Here is a 19,335-nt window from a genome sequence, read left to right on the forward strand (position 1 = left end):
TGAATTGCATTTGACGATACTTCTATTATTTATTAAACATACCAACTGCTTCTGGGATACCATAATAAATGACGCAACAGAGATCAAAAATTCATACAACACCCTCAATAAAGATGGCGGATTGCATCTGAGTACATAATGCAATCCTGTGATTGGGGAGTTGAAGTGGGCACGGCAGTCACGCAACCAAAACATTGCCATATATGGTGTGAGAGTGGGCACCAGTGACATCACTGGTAGCAGCATGGCTATAGCAGCACAGTAGTGGCATTCATTCACATGACAGTCAACCAGTTGACAGTGGCAGACAAATCTCTGCCAAAATCTCGTACGCAGTTAACCACTTGACATGGCTTGAAACCCAGGCATATTCTATTTATTAGCAGATACGTTTATCTATATGGCTTCCCTGTTGTGCAGAGAACAGTATCACCTTTAATAGTTACAGATCATTGCAATAATGAAGGATGACCTCAGTGAATGTACTTTTTAACTAAACTATTTTCTTATGAGTATTTGATGTAGCTCTTTGACCTAACATCCATAGTCTGTAAACCACTTTATGATAAAAAGTGAAAGATGCTTAGGGTATCACTGTCATTTACTTCCTTTTGCTGTTACATTCATGGGTTGTGTACAGGAAGAACAAGTGTCAATAAGACTCGATAACTTCAAATTTCTCTGATTTTGCCAATACTGTCTTTTCATGAGAGGAAGTAATAAGTTACTCGACTGTTCTTGGAGCATATGGCCTTATTGTTTTAGGTGTAAACTTCTGTGTGTTGCACGCTGCCTCTCTTGTAAATTCTACCACTAGGTTTGGATAATAACCTTGATGATCCTCTTGCACTTACTAAATAAACAAGAGACAAACTGACTTGCTTCTCTCAGGATCTTTTTTATCTCATCTATTAATGCTACCTGAGAATGGCCTCCAACTAGCAAATTCAAGGACTGATCAGACCAAGGTTTTGTAAGGAAGTTCTTTAGTGAGTGAATTAAATGCCCATAGGTTTCTTCAATGGAACTCAGCCTGGTATCTGATCATAAATGCTGAACATTTATATATGGAACAAGGGACATACACTTCAGTTAAACCAAATGTGTCTGTCATTCTTTATGTATCCCACCAAAATGTTTCATTTAAGAATGAAAAACAACAAATATACTGCAAAATAAATTTAATTTTATTCCATAATATTTAGTTCAACATCTGGAATTTACAAAAGTAAAATACACTGAATATCAACAAACTTTAGATATTTAGTGTTAACAATAAAGGCATCTGTTATCACATGTAACATTACTTTTAACCAGCAAAAAAAAGTATGTCTCTTTTTTTCCTAACCAGGATAGGAGTTATTTTCTGCATGTTGCATTATTTCTTTTTCCCATACAGTATCCATTCTGTTAACTCCCTTCTTTGTTTGTTGTCTAGTTTCAAGCCAATGTTTCCATATGGGACACAACTTTTCATCACCATGCCCGGAATCTTTACATCATAGTACACATATATCTGCAACATAAAATAAACGAACTTTCTATATTTGTAGCATCTTACATGATGTTTAAATCATGCTGTACTATTATTTTATTTACCACAAACCTCACAAAACTTTAAATATATTATTAACAAAAGTTTTACAAAAACATATATAAAAAATTCATTTTACACTACCTTGTTAGTAAATGTGGTATAAACTAGACAGGGGGATGGTGGATGGTCCAGGGTTATGGAATAGTAGCCTGAACAGAAACCACAGACATGTTCATCAAGTTGAAAGCGAACACTCTGTTTCTCCTGGTCCAGTATGTAAGTTTGTCCATCCCAAGAACAGGCAACAATGTTATCTCCTCCTCCATTTCCACCCGTTAGAGACAGCTTTGTTAATGAAAATAACTGATGATCAACTTGAATGGACCTGAGGAAAAAATTACATACAATATTACCCAAATGCTCACTGTTTAGTGGAGAGGTGCACAATAAGTGGTGATGACTGTTACACTTTCAGACAGATGTTCTTCTTCAGAGCAGGAGCTACTAACACTAATTATGCTGCATCTGCCTTCTAGTACTTCCTGTTTACCATGTCTGCTCTGAAGAAGAAAACATTCCAAGCATGGCCATCATTACAGCATTTAGCATATGTTCTGAGCTTAGCAGAAAGTCTAAAACATTTCTTTCATAACGGCACCTGCTGCACAACCAGCATAAAAAAGGGCAAAAATATGCATTTTTTACTACCACAAAGACAATGCAAAAGGTCTTCTATGATTGCCACAGTATAACCTTATTATAGGATTATTCCTAAAATTCTAAATATTTTGGCATATGTCTGACATTTCTCAATGATCTATTTGACAAAATGAACAAATGCCAAACTGCTGAATTCTAATTTCAAGTGTCATTTTGCAAATCAAGTAATTCTGTTTCATTGGAAAAGTAAGTCACATATGCACCAGCACTAGTGTCACTAAAAAGCAATGAAAATTGTTAAAATCAACAATGCCCAACAACTCACAGACATGGCTGTGAAGTTCTATATAAAATATGCAACTGAACCAGTTCTGTTTTTGGCCACATTATGCCATGCATCAGACAAGTAAAAAATTATAAAAAGTGACTTGGAAAAAAAGTTTGTCTCATCCATCTAAAACATAGGTTATTACTTAATATGTGATTTTGGTAAAGTACATCATCAATGACTAATTAAGAAAAAATCATTTATGAATGATGTGTGACTGGATAAAGGATTCTTGACAGTCAGATCACATAGCACAATACAGTGAGTCCCATCAGTGTATATGAAAGTAATTCCAACTGCTCATCAAGGAATTAGAGTCACTACTGTCCACATTACATACTGATGTCTTGTGAGAAAATATTAATTGCTATTTCAGACTTTTGTTAACAGTGAAATTACCAACAACAAAATGGTAAACTTTTAATGTGCATTTCCTTCTAGGATTTCAGTGTGATGCAAACATTAGCAACTGGCTATAAATACACAAATGTGAATAAGTATGTAGTAGCCACCTTTGACTAAATAATTTATACATTACAACTGCAGCCAGCAGTATCATATAAGAACTTGCAAGTGACAACAAATAGGGTTATAAAATGAACTGCTCGCATTAGTCACTGGGATGGACAAGATTACTATTTATTGGAATAAGTGAAGAGGTAGCTGTTGGTAAAGCAATAAACTTATTAAAAGTCTACTCAATACATCTTAACTTGAGTACCGACTTAGAAGCATTAGCAAAGTAGTCTGAAACACAGTTAGGAAAGTTATTAAAAAAATGGGAAAAGACATTAAGGTTAGTACTTAGAAACATGTAACAGTACAGAGATGTTATTCACTTTTGAGCTATCTCTCTTTTTCTAGTGTAACTATGAGAGGATAGGTATGAGGTAGCTGGATGGCAGGATGGGTAAGGTGCAACGAAGGAAGGGAGGGACAGGAAAGTAATTGGAGCCATGTGATGAGGCATGATGCCAGGGGAGAGGGGGCAGGAGGTAGCGAGGGATGAGAAGTACAAGTTTATAGTGTGACCTGCAACCTGCGTATTCAGTAACTGGGTGGTTGCCTTTTCGTTTTGCATGTAACCATAGGGTGACGCTACACAGAGGTTACATCAGTACTCTTTTGAAATTTATCATTTGTTGTCGTTAAAAAAACTACAGTTCAGAAATAGGTCAAGTAATTTGTTTACAGCAAGCATTTAAGGAAATAGTGTTGTAAAAAAATGTAAATCTCATATGAAAGTTTTTGCTTGATTTTTTTTTTTTTTTTTTTTTTTTTTTTTTTTTTTTTTACAATGTGTATTAAGTCTTCCCCACTAACCATGTCCCAAATAATTTTTTTCAATTTTTGGCAAACAATAACCTTAATAAAAGATTGCAAAAATTTTGCAAGTAAATTCAAAATCCATGCACAATACCGTAACAGGAAAAACTGGAGAGGAAGTAAGTTACAGTACACTTGTTCGCGCACTGCTTGAATATTGCTCACCAGTGTGGGACCCGTACCAGACAGGGTTGATAGAAGAGATAGAAAAGATCCAACGGAGAGCCGCGCTCTTCGTTACAGGATCATTTATTAATCGCGAAAGCATTATGGAGATGATACATAAACTCCAGTGGAAGACTCTGCAAGAGAGATGCTCAGTAGCTCGGAACGAGCTTTTGTTGAAGTTTCGAGAACATACCTTCACCGAGGAGTCAAGCAGTATATTGCTCGCTCCTACATATATCTCGCGAAGAGACCATGAGGATAAAATCAGAGAGATTAGAATCCATACGAAGTCTGACAGTCTTTCTTTCCACAAATAATATGAGACTGGAATAGAAGGGAGAACCGATAGAGGTACTCAAGGTACCCTCCGCCATACACCGTCAGGTGTCTTGCGGAGTATGGATGTAGATGTAGATCCCATCTTATGCAAGACACAGTTTTACTTACGTTTGTCTTATGATTTCTTGTTTATTTTCTTTCTAAAACATTACTGATACATGTTATGGTGCAAAAGTATCTACATTTACAAAAGGAAGTCGTCATTAGGTGCCATGTATGTGACACTAGCTTACAAACAATGTAACGTTAAGGCATGTCACTGAGTTGAGGCATTACATGTTGTTCATTTCCAATATGTTTAAATGTATTAGTTTTATATTAAATATACATGCATATACATTTGCTAACATAGCTTACATGTGGCTAATACCTGTGTATGATGGAGCTTTAATTCTACCAAACAGTCATCTGCAAAAAAATGAAATGTTTTCTATTTTCTGTTTGTCATTCAAATGCTACTGAGAATCACTAGACATAGAATTACTTAGCATGCTTCTTACGCTTACGGTTTTTTAATGTTGTTGTGTTTTTTATTTGCATGTTTTGCATTAAAGTTCTTGTTTCTTTTTCTGTTGTCATTAAACATACAATTTGATGTGTCCCAGGTAAGAACTACCAAATGGCAAATTGGAAATAATTACAACTTCGAAGATTTATTCTGAAAACAAGGTGAAACATAACTCAGTGTAATCACTCATGTCAAGGTTCATAGCCAAGGTTCATCTCCCATAAAGACTAACACAGTAACAGTGTCGCGACTGAGAGGAGATCTGCTACATACTCCAGGAGGCCCACAAGACAACTCGCCTTCTGGTCTGCGACAACGTGACTTAATCACTTGGGGCTGCATCCTGATTGGCTCTGTCAACTCCAGCAGTATGATAGCAGGATTTCTTGTGGTGCCCCCACTGTGAGCACGTTGAAGTATGCTGTGCTGATGCCACTGGAACACTGGCACACAGTGCTTGAGAAGGCGGCAGCTGTGTCTTATGTGCGGCAACCACACTGTATGACTACACAGCACAGCACAACACATTTTGTTAAGTTTGTCGATCAAGCACAAAGTTTCTGCCATCATTTCACATTATGTTGTAGCTATGTGGTGTTCATTTGTTTCGTTTCATGTTTGTTAGGGGTTTGGAATGCGATTTAAAGTGCTGCTGCCATATGAAACGTCCAGAGTGAGTGTGTGTGTGTGGGGGGGGGGGGGGGGGGGGGGGGGGGGGGGGAAGGGGGGGGGGTGCGCGCCTTGGCTTCTTCAACAATGTTCCTCCACAGTACTTACTTTTCTCCTACTATTTATTTGTGGATGCGATAATTTTCTTCTTTTGTTAATTTGGGAATTCTTAAATCAGTTTCTATTTTCATTGGGTGGTGATTCTGTGCTCTCAGGTGATCAGCGAATGTTGGGTGTTCTGTGCGTCTAGTTTTACAATTCCTACAGCTTTGTTCCATGTACACAGACTGACAGCAATTACAGGTTCACTGATTTATGACAGACTGATGATATTTGTCAGTATTTTCCAAGTCTTTCTGAATTGTGTTGTTGGGTTGATATGCTATGTTGAGACATTGCCTCTTTAATATGCTGCCCAACCTGTGTCTAACTTCAGACCAGACCATTTCAGACCATTTGCTGCTTACTATCTGCTGATTTGTTGTGGATTGTGTTGTATCTGAGTGCATGTTTCCTGATTATGTTTTGCCTATTTTGGTATTTTTTGTTTATTTTATCTACTGCCTTTGCATAGTAGCCAGTCTATTATTCATTTTGCTTTACTGTATTTACTACTTCCATGTAGTCATGATTGATTGCAGGTGTTCTGTTCAGTCAGCATAGCACATATCTAAAACTGGCTTGTTTACATATTATGAAGTGATTCAGTTGGTTGTGAATAATTGTGCTTGTGGTTCTGGGTTTCCTATAAATTGGTAATTCATGTTTGTTGTTTCTCTTGTGGCCCCAATTGGTGGCCTCCTAGCTGACATGTTCATAAATTACACAGGAAATCAAATCTTTAACAAAATTGATAAACCACAGCAGTAAAAAATATGTAGATGATATAATTTGTCTAAAAGACAAAAGAACTTCATGATGATATAAACACTATTCCTCCACAAATACAGTCCACTACTAAGACACAGGCGGGTGAAAGGTTGAATTTCTTCTACCCGTAATACACAAGAGAAATAACAAACATGAGTTCGCAATTTATAGGAAACCTACAACCACCAGCGCAATTATTCACATCCAATCCAATCATCCCACAATCCAAAAACAATCCAGTTTCAGATGTTTACCACACAGACTGAACAGAACACCTACGAACAAACATGAGTACATACAAGAACTAAACACAATAAAGCAAATTGCACAGGAGAGTGGCTACGATGCAAAGACAGTAGATAAAATAAACAACAGAATACAGAAACAGACAATATGATCACAAAACACACAGCCACAATGCAAAACCGTACAAATCAGCAGACAGCAAACAACAAATGACACATTATGACATACAGCAACAAAGTTATACACAGGGTGGGCAATGAACTAAGGAGACAAGGCCTCAATGTAGCATACCAAACTAACAACACAAAAAAGAACAGAGTTGGAACACATATCCCAAACACCAACAAATATAGCCACTTTGGTATATACCAATTAACATGTAATTACTGTCAGTCTGTATACATGGGCCTAACATGTAGCAATCTTAACATCAGATGTACAGAAAACCTCAGAGCATTGAAAAATTATAGCTCCCACTCAACATTTGCTGATCATCTGGCAGCACAGAACCACCACCCAACAAACTCAGAAACTTATCTAAAAACTCTCAAATTCAGTAATAGCCTGTACCATAAATTAATTTTATATGTACACCATCTCAAATGCTAAAAACACTTTAAATCTCTTGCTGCCCCCAAACAAACATGAAACAAAACAAATGACCACCACATAGCTACAACAACATGTTAAATGGTGGCAGAAACTTCATGCTTGACTGATAAGCTATACAAAAATGCGTGTTTCACAGCACAATAAGAAAAAGTACTTTAACACAACAATACTACAACATCATAAAACCGTAACACACTAAATACTGCGATACATAGAGATTCTCAGTCAGAAATGGGGGGTTGAGGTGAGGCAGCGAAGTTTCATTTATTTGCAGATGACTAGTAGTAGAGTGTCTGGTAAAATTAAAGCTACCATCTTACACAAGTAATAGCATCATGTGAGGTACATAAAAAACTATATACATATGTGTGGTGTCTGTTCTTTCAGATATGTCCGAAAGAACAGACCCCATTTTTATCCTGCGGCTACTATAAATCAAGGCATAAAAGAATTAATCACATTAGCTGCCAGGGAGTATTAAGTCAATGGGGAAAGTTGAACTGTATCAGGATTCGAACCCAGGTCTCCTGCTTACTATGCAGATGCGCTGACCACTGCAACATCTGAACACAGTGGTCATCGCACTGCATGAACTATGCACTGCATGGACTACCATAGTTAGTTAGTTAGTTATTAGTTAGTTAGTTAGTTAGTCACATGTTCCATGGATCATTTTTCACGATATATCATAAGGATGTGGAATGAGTCCTTTTACGTTCACAATGCAAATTAATTTGTACATGCAGTTACAATTAAAAATTTCTTATGTTTGTCTTTTTTTAACAAAAAAAGATATATGGATGTGTGTTAGTAATTGTTATCCACCACCTTTTACACTTTACAGTAATAGAAATTCTTCAATGGAATAGGAGTAGTTGTCAAGGAGAAACTTTCCCACTTTGTTATCAAATTTTACTTTGCTGTCCTTCAGACATTTTATATCACTGGGTAAGTGATCAAAAATTTTCTGTGCAGCACTATGCATCCCTTTTTGTGCTAAAGACAACCTTAGTGCATTCGGGAGGACGATGGTTCAATCCCGTCTCCGGCCATCCTGATTTAGGTTTTCCGTGATTTCTCTAAATCGTTTCAAGCGAATGCCGAGATGGTTCCTTTGAAAGGGCATGGCCGATTTCCTTCCCAATCCTTCCCTAACCCGAGCTTGCGCTCCGTCTCTAATGACCTCGTTGTCGACGGGACGTTAAACACTAACCACCACCACCAACAACAACAACCTTAGTGTGGAGTAATGACTGTCACTTTTCCTTCTGGCATTGTAATTATGTAACTCATTGTTCCTTTTGAACTGTAGTGATTTATTTACAACAAACTTCATGAGGGAATAAATATACAGTGAAGCTGTAGTCAGAAAGTCCAACTCCTTAAACATATGTCTACAAGATGATTGTGGGTGTGCACCACATACTATACTAACACCATGTTTTTGCACAATGAAACCTTTCTTCCTTAAAGCTGTATTATCCCAGAACAGTATTCCAATAAATGAAAAGTGCTAGTTTGCTTTTGTTCTACAGTACTGTACAACAAAAGCAAACTAGTGCTTTTCATTTATTATAATGTTGTTACACCAAGAACTGATGAAATATTTTGCTAACATTATTTCATCCGACATTATTGAATGAAAATTTGCAAAATATGTGAGCTTATTTATTTGTCTTCCCCCAAGATTGTCAATGATACTAAGCACAAATATGCTGAACTAAGTTGTTTTAGGAGTTCCAAATTTATTTTTTTTCTAATTTAAATTCTCATCAACATGGGCCCTAAGAATTTTGAAGTATCTACCCTATTTTTTATTTCCTCACCATGTGTTACACTTATCAATGATGAATAACTCTAGATGTGTAGAACTGAATATGTTGCGTCTTTTTAAAATTGAAGGTGAGACCTTTTGCAGAAAACCAGTCAATGATACTTTTAAGAACTGTTCTCCATTTATATACATATGTTTGGATTGATTATGATATAGTGTCATTTGCAAAAATGACTAATTCTGTTTTTTGTATACTAGATGGAAGATCGCTCACATACATGAGGAACAGTAGTGGACTTAAGATTGAACCTTGTGGAACCTCATGTATGATTTCTCCTGAGTCAGAATTATGTCAATGGACTATACTGCTTGAATTGCTAAGTATAACTTACTGCATTCTTTTGGCTGGATATGAAATTATCCATTGGTTGGCTATACCCTCAGTCCCATAAACTTCAATTTATCTACAAGAATACTGTGACACACGCAGGCAAATGCCTTAAGAGAGGTCGCAAAAATTGCCTGCCGGATTCTCAGTACAGCAACCCTTCTAAAACCCAAATTGTGATCTGCTACAGATACTATTGTTGCTAAGGTGATATACTATCCTAGAAAACATCATCTCTCCAAAAATTTTGGAGAATGATGTCAACAGTGAAACATGTTGCTTGTTATTGACATCTCTCTTATTACCCTTCATAAAGAGGGGATTAACAACAGCTTATTTCAGTCTCTCTGGAAAAAACGACTCGAGTTAGTGATGCGCTACATATTTCATATAAGACTGGGCTTATTACATGGGAACAAATTTTTAATAGTCTATTGGAGACACCCTCAAAACTAGATAAGCCTTTATTTTATGAAACAGAAGCCAGAATGCCATTCTGGCCTTCGCTGCCAAAGCTGCTGGTCATTTGTGCATGAGGTGCGCTTGCTTGTGTGAACAAATGGTGTGTGTTTCTCTTTTTTGATGAAGGTTGTGGCTGAAAGCTAATAAGCAGGTGTCTTGAATTGCATCTGCCTGAAACTTAATAAGGCATCTTTACAGTATGTAGCAATCTATCTTTTCCTACACTGTCTACGAAATAACAACGATTGTATGTACGGGGGAAATGCCAGTAGCAAAAATCTCGAAAATTTCTAGACTGATTTACTTGCATTTTTACATGCTATGCAAATAAATATACAGACAAATATACACTATATATCTTTTTAAGCAACAGTGTACAGGTTTTCTGTGAAAACCAACTGTGGGAAAGAAAATGCTGTACTATACTGTGCTGTGAAAATGTGTGGTTTCCAGTTCTTTCCCACAAATAGTTTTAACTACTATAGCAGGGCATTTAAACCATTAGACAAACTACTTCTTCCGCATATATTTTTTCTCTTCATACATAATTTTAAACAATATTTTATACAAAACTATGTGCTGTTTCAAAATGGTTCAAATGGCTCTGAGCACTATGGGACTTAACATCTATGGTCATCAGTCCCCTAGAACTTAGAACTACTTAAACCTAACTAACCTAAGGACATCACACAACACCCAGTCATCACGAGGCAGAGAAAATCCCTGACCCCGCCGGGAATCGAACCCGGGAACCCGGGCGTGGGAAGCGAGAACGCTACCGCACGACCACGAGCTGCGGACGTGCTGTTTCATTTTCTTCCTCACAATCAGTTTTAACAGAAAACAGGAAAGTTGTATTTATGGCTTATTGATTTATGATTAGAATATCACTACAGAATCTGAATCACCCAAAACTTTGTAATTATACCCATTTGCAGAATGAAATAGTGTGAAGTTCTGTCACTGAAGCCACTATCCTCCCAGGTCCAGCAGCAGGAGAGGTCTCTCATACAATGATCCCAACTAACTCACCCATTCATTTTTAGTGACTTCAGTTTCCAATCAAGGATTCATTAGCAACAACAGTAACCAAGGCATAATACCAGAGAGATGAGGGAAGAGGAGAATGGGCGAGGAAGAGAGAGAGAGAGAGAGAGAGAGAGAGAGAGAGAGAGAGAGAGAGAGAGAGAGAGAGAGAGGGAGAGGGGGGGAGGGGGGAGGGGGGAGGGGGGAGGGGGGAGGAGGGAGGAGGAGGAGGGAGAAGTGGGCAGAGAGAGGAAGGAGAATGAGATTAGGACACATATACAATTCCCATATACATTTAGAAATTGCAAGGCACAGAAAGATTCGTTAGCAAAAAATAACAACCAAAGGTATGACAATAGCATGGTGATACAAAAATACATCCAACACTCAGTTAAGTAGTTTACAGTTTGAGTTATTGAGATAAAACAATAATTTTGAAGGTTATTTATAATCTTGACATTCACCTGATGTTACAAACTAAAATTTGTTATGTACCTGTGCAATAACTGTATTTGTACTATAGGGAATTTACATTATTTATAGGAGATAGGAGGAATTACTAAATACTCTTATGTCACAGTGCAAGGCAAGCTCAATTTCCCAGCAAATGATGTTAAAATCTGTGGAATTCATTTGCAAATGTTCCAGTATGAAATAGATTTATTATCGGAATGGTGGAGTTTCACTTTTTAATAAAGAGGATTAAAGATACAGCAGAGAAGTGATTAACTTCATGAATTGTAGAAATGTAATTATCTTAACAGCACTATCCATATCTTTGGAGATAAATAAAAAATTAACATAGTGAAGAAGTAATGTTCTTAGTTTTTCATACTAATAATATAATAATATAACTAATATAATTCATAACTGGATTTAAATAAAATGATAATGGCTTCCTGGATGGTCTGTTGCTGCTGCCTAACATCAGTGTGTTGATGACATTCTTACCTCTAGACATGTAATCCACAAGCCACAATATGATGTCTGTTGGAGTGTACATGGTGTATCAGAATCATTTTGAACCTTGTTATTTCAATCGCAGATAGTGTGCAAGAAGAAAAACTCTCAAACCCCTTAGTATACACCCAAATTTATCCAATTTCCCCCCTTGCAACAATAACATGAGAGAAAAATTGAAGAAAGTCACAAGTTTCTTGATTCATACAAAAGATTCTCTGGTATGCACCATGCCTTTCTGTTACAGTTACCCACTGGCATTTGTTGAACATTCCTGTGACACTCACACATTAACTAAAAACAAAGTAGTGGGCAATTCCTCTTTGCTTCTTCTCTGTCTCTTCTGATATTTTACCTTCATAATGGTCCCAGACTAATTATTAATACTGAAGAATTAGTCAAACGAGGTTTTCAGCCTTTCCTATGGATGAGTTACAAGATTACCGTATTCCAATGAACCACATTTTAACATCTGCCTCCCCCATGGATAGGTCAACGCAGTCCACTTTATATTGCCCCCAACTTATGCTCATAGACACTTGAGGGTTAGGGTGCCTCAGTGACTGATTGCTTATTAAGTAGTAAAATGATATAAGGATTTTTTATCTATATTACTTTACATTTATTTATGCTATACCACAACTGCCAATTTTTGTACCTAGACTAATTATCTGATTTTATTTGATTTATTCATCCACAAATCATCTCTCAATGATATAGGATCTGTCATCAGAACACACTGAAAATAAGTAGCTCATAATACACACTCACGAAGGGTATATAAGTGCTTTAAGAGGGTAAGAGAGGTGATTAGCTGTCACCTTGAAGAAGTGTTGCTGGCTTTTGCCGGAAATGATGTATGAAAACAGCGGAAAACCTAAATTAGTAGGACCAAATAGTGCAAACTCCATCCTCCCATTAATATCTGCACCAGTTAATGATATCAACAGTGGCTCTGAGGCGTTACAGCTCAGGAGGAAGAGCACCACCACAGGCTCAGAAACAAGTCACATGGTGTGAGCAAATGACAGCCTCAGGATAATAATGATCCACATCTCGGCTCTAGTGCAGTATACCATGAGTAGTTGTCAATCACATCTAGCCACCATATGAAAACCAACCTAACTTTGGAGCTTCACTTCCTATTTTTCATTCTCGGTGTTCACTCAGTATCCCGCTCAGGATGAACTTGGCTTTGTTCACATGGAGGTGCAAACAATTCAGTTGCAAAGAGGACTTACCCTACCATGTTTTCAGCAACACATTTGGACACTGTTACAGATCCTACATTTGTGGAACTTTGGCAGCAACAGCTGTCACTACAACAGCAACTGTTTGTAGCTCAAGAGCAAAGGTCCCCACTCCTGCTCACTGCCTTCAATAAATCTGCAGAGAGCTGGGAAGTCTACCTGCATCATTTTCAACTGTAATGTTTTGTTTATGGCATTTCTGGAAGTGCTTTAATTTTGTCTTCTAGTAGTCACCTACACAAAGTTGTGCAGAAACTACAAACACTCTTGGATCCAAGTGGTTTTTCTTTCAATGATTTCTCTACTCTGTTAACCAGCTACAGTATGGTCAGTAGACACATCATGTTGTGGCTAGGCTACAGTTTAATCAGTGTAGTAAACAACATGCACAATCATGCTGCCTGGGTGGTGGGTTTGCAGGGTCTCGCACACAAAGTGCAAAGTGACGTGTTAGAACTGTAAAATTTCGTATGCAAAATCACTCATTTGGGATGTGATTGTGCACCTCGCCCCTCGTAGTGACTCCACTGCAAAAGCTCCCAATAAGTTTGATCCTAAAAGTCTGTATACTATTAAGGGATATTTACTTATTTCTGTAACTGTGTCTGAAGCAAGGAACTGCATTATCAGCACCAGATTGTAATACTTCATTAAAAGAAACCAGCATAACCAGAGTAATTCTTATCTTCAAATACACTACATTTATATCTATATAGATACTCTACAAGCCACAGTACGCCGCATGGGGGAGGGTAACCTATACCACTATTAGGCATTTTATTTCCTATTCCAATCACAAATAGAATGAGGGAAAAATGCCAATCTATGCGCCTCCATATGAACCCTAATTTTTAATCTCTTATCCTCATGGTCCTTATGCACAATGTAGGTTGGCAGCAGTAGAATCATACAGCAGTCAGCTTCAAATGTCAGTTCTCTAAATTTTCTCAATAGTGTTTCTTGAAAAGAACATTGCCTTCCCTCTAGGCTTTCCCATTTGAGTTGCTGAATCATCTCCATAACACTTAACTGTTGTTCGACTCTAACGATAACAAATCTAGCAGTCGAACTCTGAACTGCTTCAATGTCTTCCTTCACTCCTACCTGGTATAGATCCCGAACACTGGAGCAGTAGCCAAGGACAGATCGCACAAGCACACTATATGCAGTCTCCTTTACAGGTGAGCAACTCTTTCCTAAAATTCTCCCAATAAACCAAATTCAGCCACTCACCTTCCCTACCACAGTTCTCACAAGCTTATTACATTTCATATCACTTTGCAATGGTATGCCCAGTTATTTAAATGACTTGACTATGTCTAGTACGACACTAGTAATACTTATCTAAACATAACAAGTTTGATCTTCCTACTAATCTGCATTAACTTACATTTTACCACATTTAGGCTAGCCACCATTCATCACACCAACTGGAAATTTTGTCTAAGTTGTATTGTATCTTCCAAATCTTCCAACAGTCACATAACTTCGACATCTTACTGTACACCACAGCATCATCATCAGCAAACAACCACAGATTCCTGCCCCCCCCCCCCCCCCCCCCCCGTCGCTGTCCACCAAATCATTTATTTACTTAGAGAACAACCAGTGCTCATACCACACTTCCCTGGGGTACTCCTGATGATACCTGATACCCTTGTCTCTGATGAACACTGGCCATTGAGGACAATGTACTAGGTTCTATTACTTAAGAAGTCTCTGAGCCACTCACATATCTGTGCACTTATTCCATATGCTCTTATCTGGATGCATCACGCAATGGGGCATCATGTCAAATGCTTCCTGGAAATTTAGAAATATGGAATCTGCCTGTTGCCCTTAATCCACTGTTTGAGTATATCACGTGAGAAAGGGGCAAGCTGAGTTTTGCGTGAGTGACGCTTTCTACAACCATGCTGATTCATACAAATAAGCTTCTCAGCCTCAAAAAAATTTATTATATTCAAAGTGAGAATATGTTCAAGGATTCTGCACCAAACCCAAGTTAGGGATATTGGTCTGTAATTTTGCAGGTCCATCCTTTTCTCCTTCTTATATACTGGAGTCAGCTGCACTTTTTTCCAGTCACTTGGGACTTGGTGCAAGGCGAGATATTCACGATAAATACAGGCGAGGTAAGGAGCCAATGAGTGAACATTTTCTGGAATGTGAAATTTAAAACTTCAGCTTTCATTTTGCTATCTTCAATTGCCACCAGACTGGTCAACAAGGGACTGGATGGAAGCCTTAGACCCACTTAGTGATTTTACATAAGACCAGAATTTTCTTGGGTTCTCTGCCAGATCTTTTGCTAAGGTGTGACAGTGGTAGTTGTTGCATGCTTCATGCATAAATCTTTTCACAGACTTGTGACTCTACGAACCTTCGCTTGTCTTCATTTGTGTCTTCTCTTTTGAACTAAGAGTGCAACAGCCTCTGCTTCCTCCAAATTTCATTATTAAACCATGATGGATCTTTTCCATCCACTTACTAAGCACATAACTCTCCGACCACGATTTACAATCTGCTTAAACTTTGCCCATAATTCTTCTACATCCATCTTACTGGCAATGTCTAAGTGAGATGCTAATAACTGCTTATCTGCTCTATCTAGCAAAAACACTCTCCTAGTTGTCTTGACTGATTTATTAACTTCAGTAGTCATACTTGCTATAATGACATGATTGCTAATCCCAGTTTCTATACTGACATTGTCATTAAGGTCCAGCCTATTTGTAGCTACAAGGTCTAAGATATTTCCACTGGATGTGGGCTGCTGAGTTGGCTTCTCAAGACAGTTTTCAGAAAATGTGTTCAAAAGTATTTCACATGACTGACTGCCTGTACCCCACACAATGAATCCATAGACATCCCAGTCTATATTCAGTAGGTTAAAGTCGCCTCCAACTAGTATTGCATGATCTGGGTATTTAGGTGCCACTGACCGTAGACTTCCCTTGAATGACTTTAGAATTGTCACAGGAGAATTTGGTGGCCGGTAAAAATATCCAACAATTAACTAGGTTTCACGTACACCTGTTATACACGACCAGACAGCTTCACTGTCATACTCAACTTTGACCTCAATACAGGGAATATTTATATGTCCCACAACTCACTAACTACCTCAGAACTTTCCACTTTGGGTTTCAGCCAGCTCTCAGTCTCAAGATTAATTTGAGCATGAGAACTTTCCTGTTGAGTTTTGTCAATGGGATTACAATTCTGTCAGAGACAATAAACAACTTGGAATATGAGGATGAATACAGGTTATAAGATAAATATCAACTAAAGGAAAGCAAGGGTAATGGAGTGTAGTCAAATTAAATTAGATGATGCAATGAGAATTGGATTAGGATATGATTCACTGCAAAGAGAAACTGGGTTTTGCTGTTTGGGTGGCAAAATGACAGAATATCAGAAGCAAAGAGAATGAAAAATGCAGATTGGCAGTAGAAGGAAAAATTTTTAAGGAGAGGAGAAAACTATTTCAATATATAAAATAAACTGACATGTTACAAAATATTTTCCATAAGTATTTGTTTGGATTTCAGAAGTCTAAGGAAAGACAAAATGAGAATAGCAGCTTTTGAAATTTGCTACTAAAGAAGAATTCGGAAAGTAACATGTGTAGATTGTATGACTAATGACAGAAATAAGGGACAGATTGATGGGCCATATCTTCAGGTATCACAAAATAGTTAATTTGATAATGCAGGGATGTGTGGGAGCAGAATTTGTGCAGAGAACCCAAGGCTTTACTACAGTAAGCATGTTGAAGTGGATGTAGATTGCAGTAGTGAGCAGAGATGAAATAACCTTTGTGGTCTTGTTCCTACAAATGATAATACAAAATTTAGTGCTTTTTACTGTGTACAGTGTGCAGATATTTGACAAGCATTTGTAACATTATTTCCAACTCTTTTATCTGTCACCATAACATGTTTCTTTGTTAACAAAATAGACCACATGTAGTACTAAGAAGAGCAAAGAATCTTCCTGAAAATTCAATTTTTATTGTCCTGTTGTGACAAATAAATTGTCATATTGCATGTCCTGAGTAGCAATGTAAATGCTGTTAGACAGTGCATCGCCTCAGATACAAGTAAATAAAAACTACTTTACGCTGATAAGTAATTGTTCTTGCATATCTTCATATCAGTTTCTGCTTTGGAAAGTAAAAGTATACACATAGTTCATTCTGAATTACTGTCACCAGTAGAGGTCTTTCCAAGCAAATTAGGTCAACTCTGTTCAAGAAGCATCTGCACTATTTGCAATACTTCATTTTATGAATTACACTTACTTAAAAGTTTGGCTAATACTATATCCAATTCATCAACTTCTATTGCATCTCATAGAGTTGTTTAGCATGACAATGGAATGTAGTTGTGGAGAATAAGTGAAACAAAACAGAATCAATCTTCTGGTCTGTCTGTTACTGTATGGATCACACAAAATGATATAGCAGAACTATATCTAATTTAATTAATTTTGAAACATTTCTTTTTTTCCATGTAGTAAAAGGTACAGCAATCAGTTGCAATGATGTTCATTGCATATCTAGATTTCAGTCACTGTGTCGCCATTTTCAGTGCTAAGAAATGTGAAGAATCAGTTACAATGAAGTAACATGCATGCCTATTATGTGTGCAGTAGCATAAGCTTTACATGCAGGTCAGTTATAAAATAAATACCAGTAAATGTAAACAAAACATTAAAACAACTGTATATGCACATAGTTCCAACAGGACTGTTCAAGTCAGATGTCCAGTTCACACTGAGGCAGATGTTTACAATTATAATGCAACTGCCTTCAGTGTATGTCATATCAATTTACAATTCACTCCTTACATGCGTGATCATTTTTTATTTTCTCTTCACAGTTCATATGTTTTATCATTTTATTTTTTACTTCACACTTTTTAAATGTTTACATACATAAAAGAAATGTTCTACAGTTGTACATGGTGGTAACTGCGTGAAATAGCCAGTTACTGTTGTACATTTTACAAATGAACATAATTTAAAAAACACGAAACCTCTTGTTCAAATACCTACAAAAATAAAATTTCATTAAAACAGTGATACATATTACATACAAGAAAGGGAATTCAGACAGACAGGAGTGGTGCTAAAAGTCATAGTACCATCAGCAGTATGTTGAATGGCCAGGAATCTGTCTCCTTTAAAATGTTCTCTCTTGTGAAGTTGGTGTTAAAAATATGGGAAAGAATTACATTTGTCTCTGGGAACTTTGTTCTCACCTGTGATCTAGGACGAGTGTAATCAAACTGGGAGCTAATCATGGCCACCTGCTCTTTAAGTAGTGTCACATGAGATGATGCTTGATGGCAGAAGATTTCAAACTCCTCCAGCAGGTCCACACATCCTTTTTCTTCTCACATGGCTGGAACATTCTCATGTGTGAGAACATAACTAGTGCACTGTGTCCAGTTGCAGCGAAGTTATGTTTGTCTGCCAGATTTTTACAATATAATGTGACGTGTTCGCCGAATCTTGCTTCCAGTCATTTATCAGTTTGTCCCACACAGCAAACATTGCAGTCAGGACATTCAGTTTTATCGACACGTGACCTATGGATAAGATTTCTTTTTCCAACATTGTCTTTTAAAATTCTACCCAAATTACCCGTAGCAGAAAAGCCACATTTACCATTTGTTTTCTAAAAACTGAGACCACCCTGTCATTAATTTTGCCATAGTATGGTAAGTAAATGTACTTGTTATTGCTATCATAACTTACATTGAAACTACTTTCCTTGTGCCTTTTATTCATTATTTTGTTATACGTGTCATCAACATAATTATGTGACTAGTTGTTGACCTTATCAATATATTTTATTGTATTCAGCTCAGCTTCATGCCCTGTACTTGAAAGTGGAATTTTTAACAACAGATTGATGGTGAAAATTAAGTATGCTTTCTTGGGCTGAATGAGGTGGTTTGAATTGTAATTTATGATACTTTTGGTACAGGTGCTTTTTCTGTAAATACCAAAGCATGCTTCTCGATTAAGAGAGTAAAATTAAGGTCTAAAAAGTTAATTGATCTTCTTGACTCCCTCTCACATGTCAATCTGATTTTTCTATGCAGGCTATTGAACATGTTGACAATTGTCCAATGATTAAATCATGGAGTACAAGTTGCTTACATTACTTCTGGAGTATAATTACCTTAAACTCAATAGGG

At 37.2% G+C, this 19,335-nt stretch overlaps 1 protein-coding gene across 2 annotated transcripts in view; it reads right to left on the bottom strand.

Annotated features, from left to right (window-relative positions):
* Positions 1-1,164: 1,164 nt before the first annotated feature.
* LOC126483679 (KICSTOR complex protein ITFG2-like) overlaps positions 1,165-19,335 on the bottom strand; it is a 50,056-nt gene continuing 31,885 nt past the window's right edge. For both annotated transcript variants that reach the window (XM_050106759.1, XM_050106760.1), the window contains exons 4-5: positions 1,679-1,922; positions 1,165-1,516 (exon numbers count right to left, since the gene is read on the bottom strand). In XM_050106759.1, coding sequence (XP_049962716.1) covers positions 1,379-1,516; positions 1,679-1,922 — 382 coding nt within the window. In that variant the 3' untranslated portion in view covers positions 1,165-1,378. The remainder of the gene's footprint in view (positions 1,517-1,678; positions 1,923-19,335) is intronic.

This window comes from Schistocerca serialis, chromosome 6 (genome assembly GCF_023864345.2).
Source record: "Schistocerca serialis cubense isolate TAMUIC-IGC-003099 chromosome 6, iqSchSeri2.2, whole genome shotgun sequence".
In the NCBI taxonomy this organism is placed as follows: domain Eukaryota; kingdom Metazoa; phylum Arthropoda; class Insecta; order Orthoptera; family Acrididae; genus Schistocerca; species Schistocerca serialis.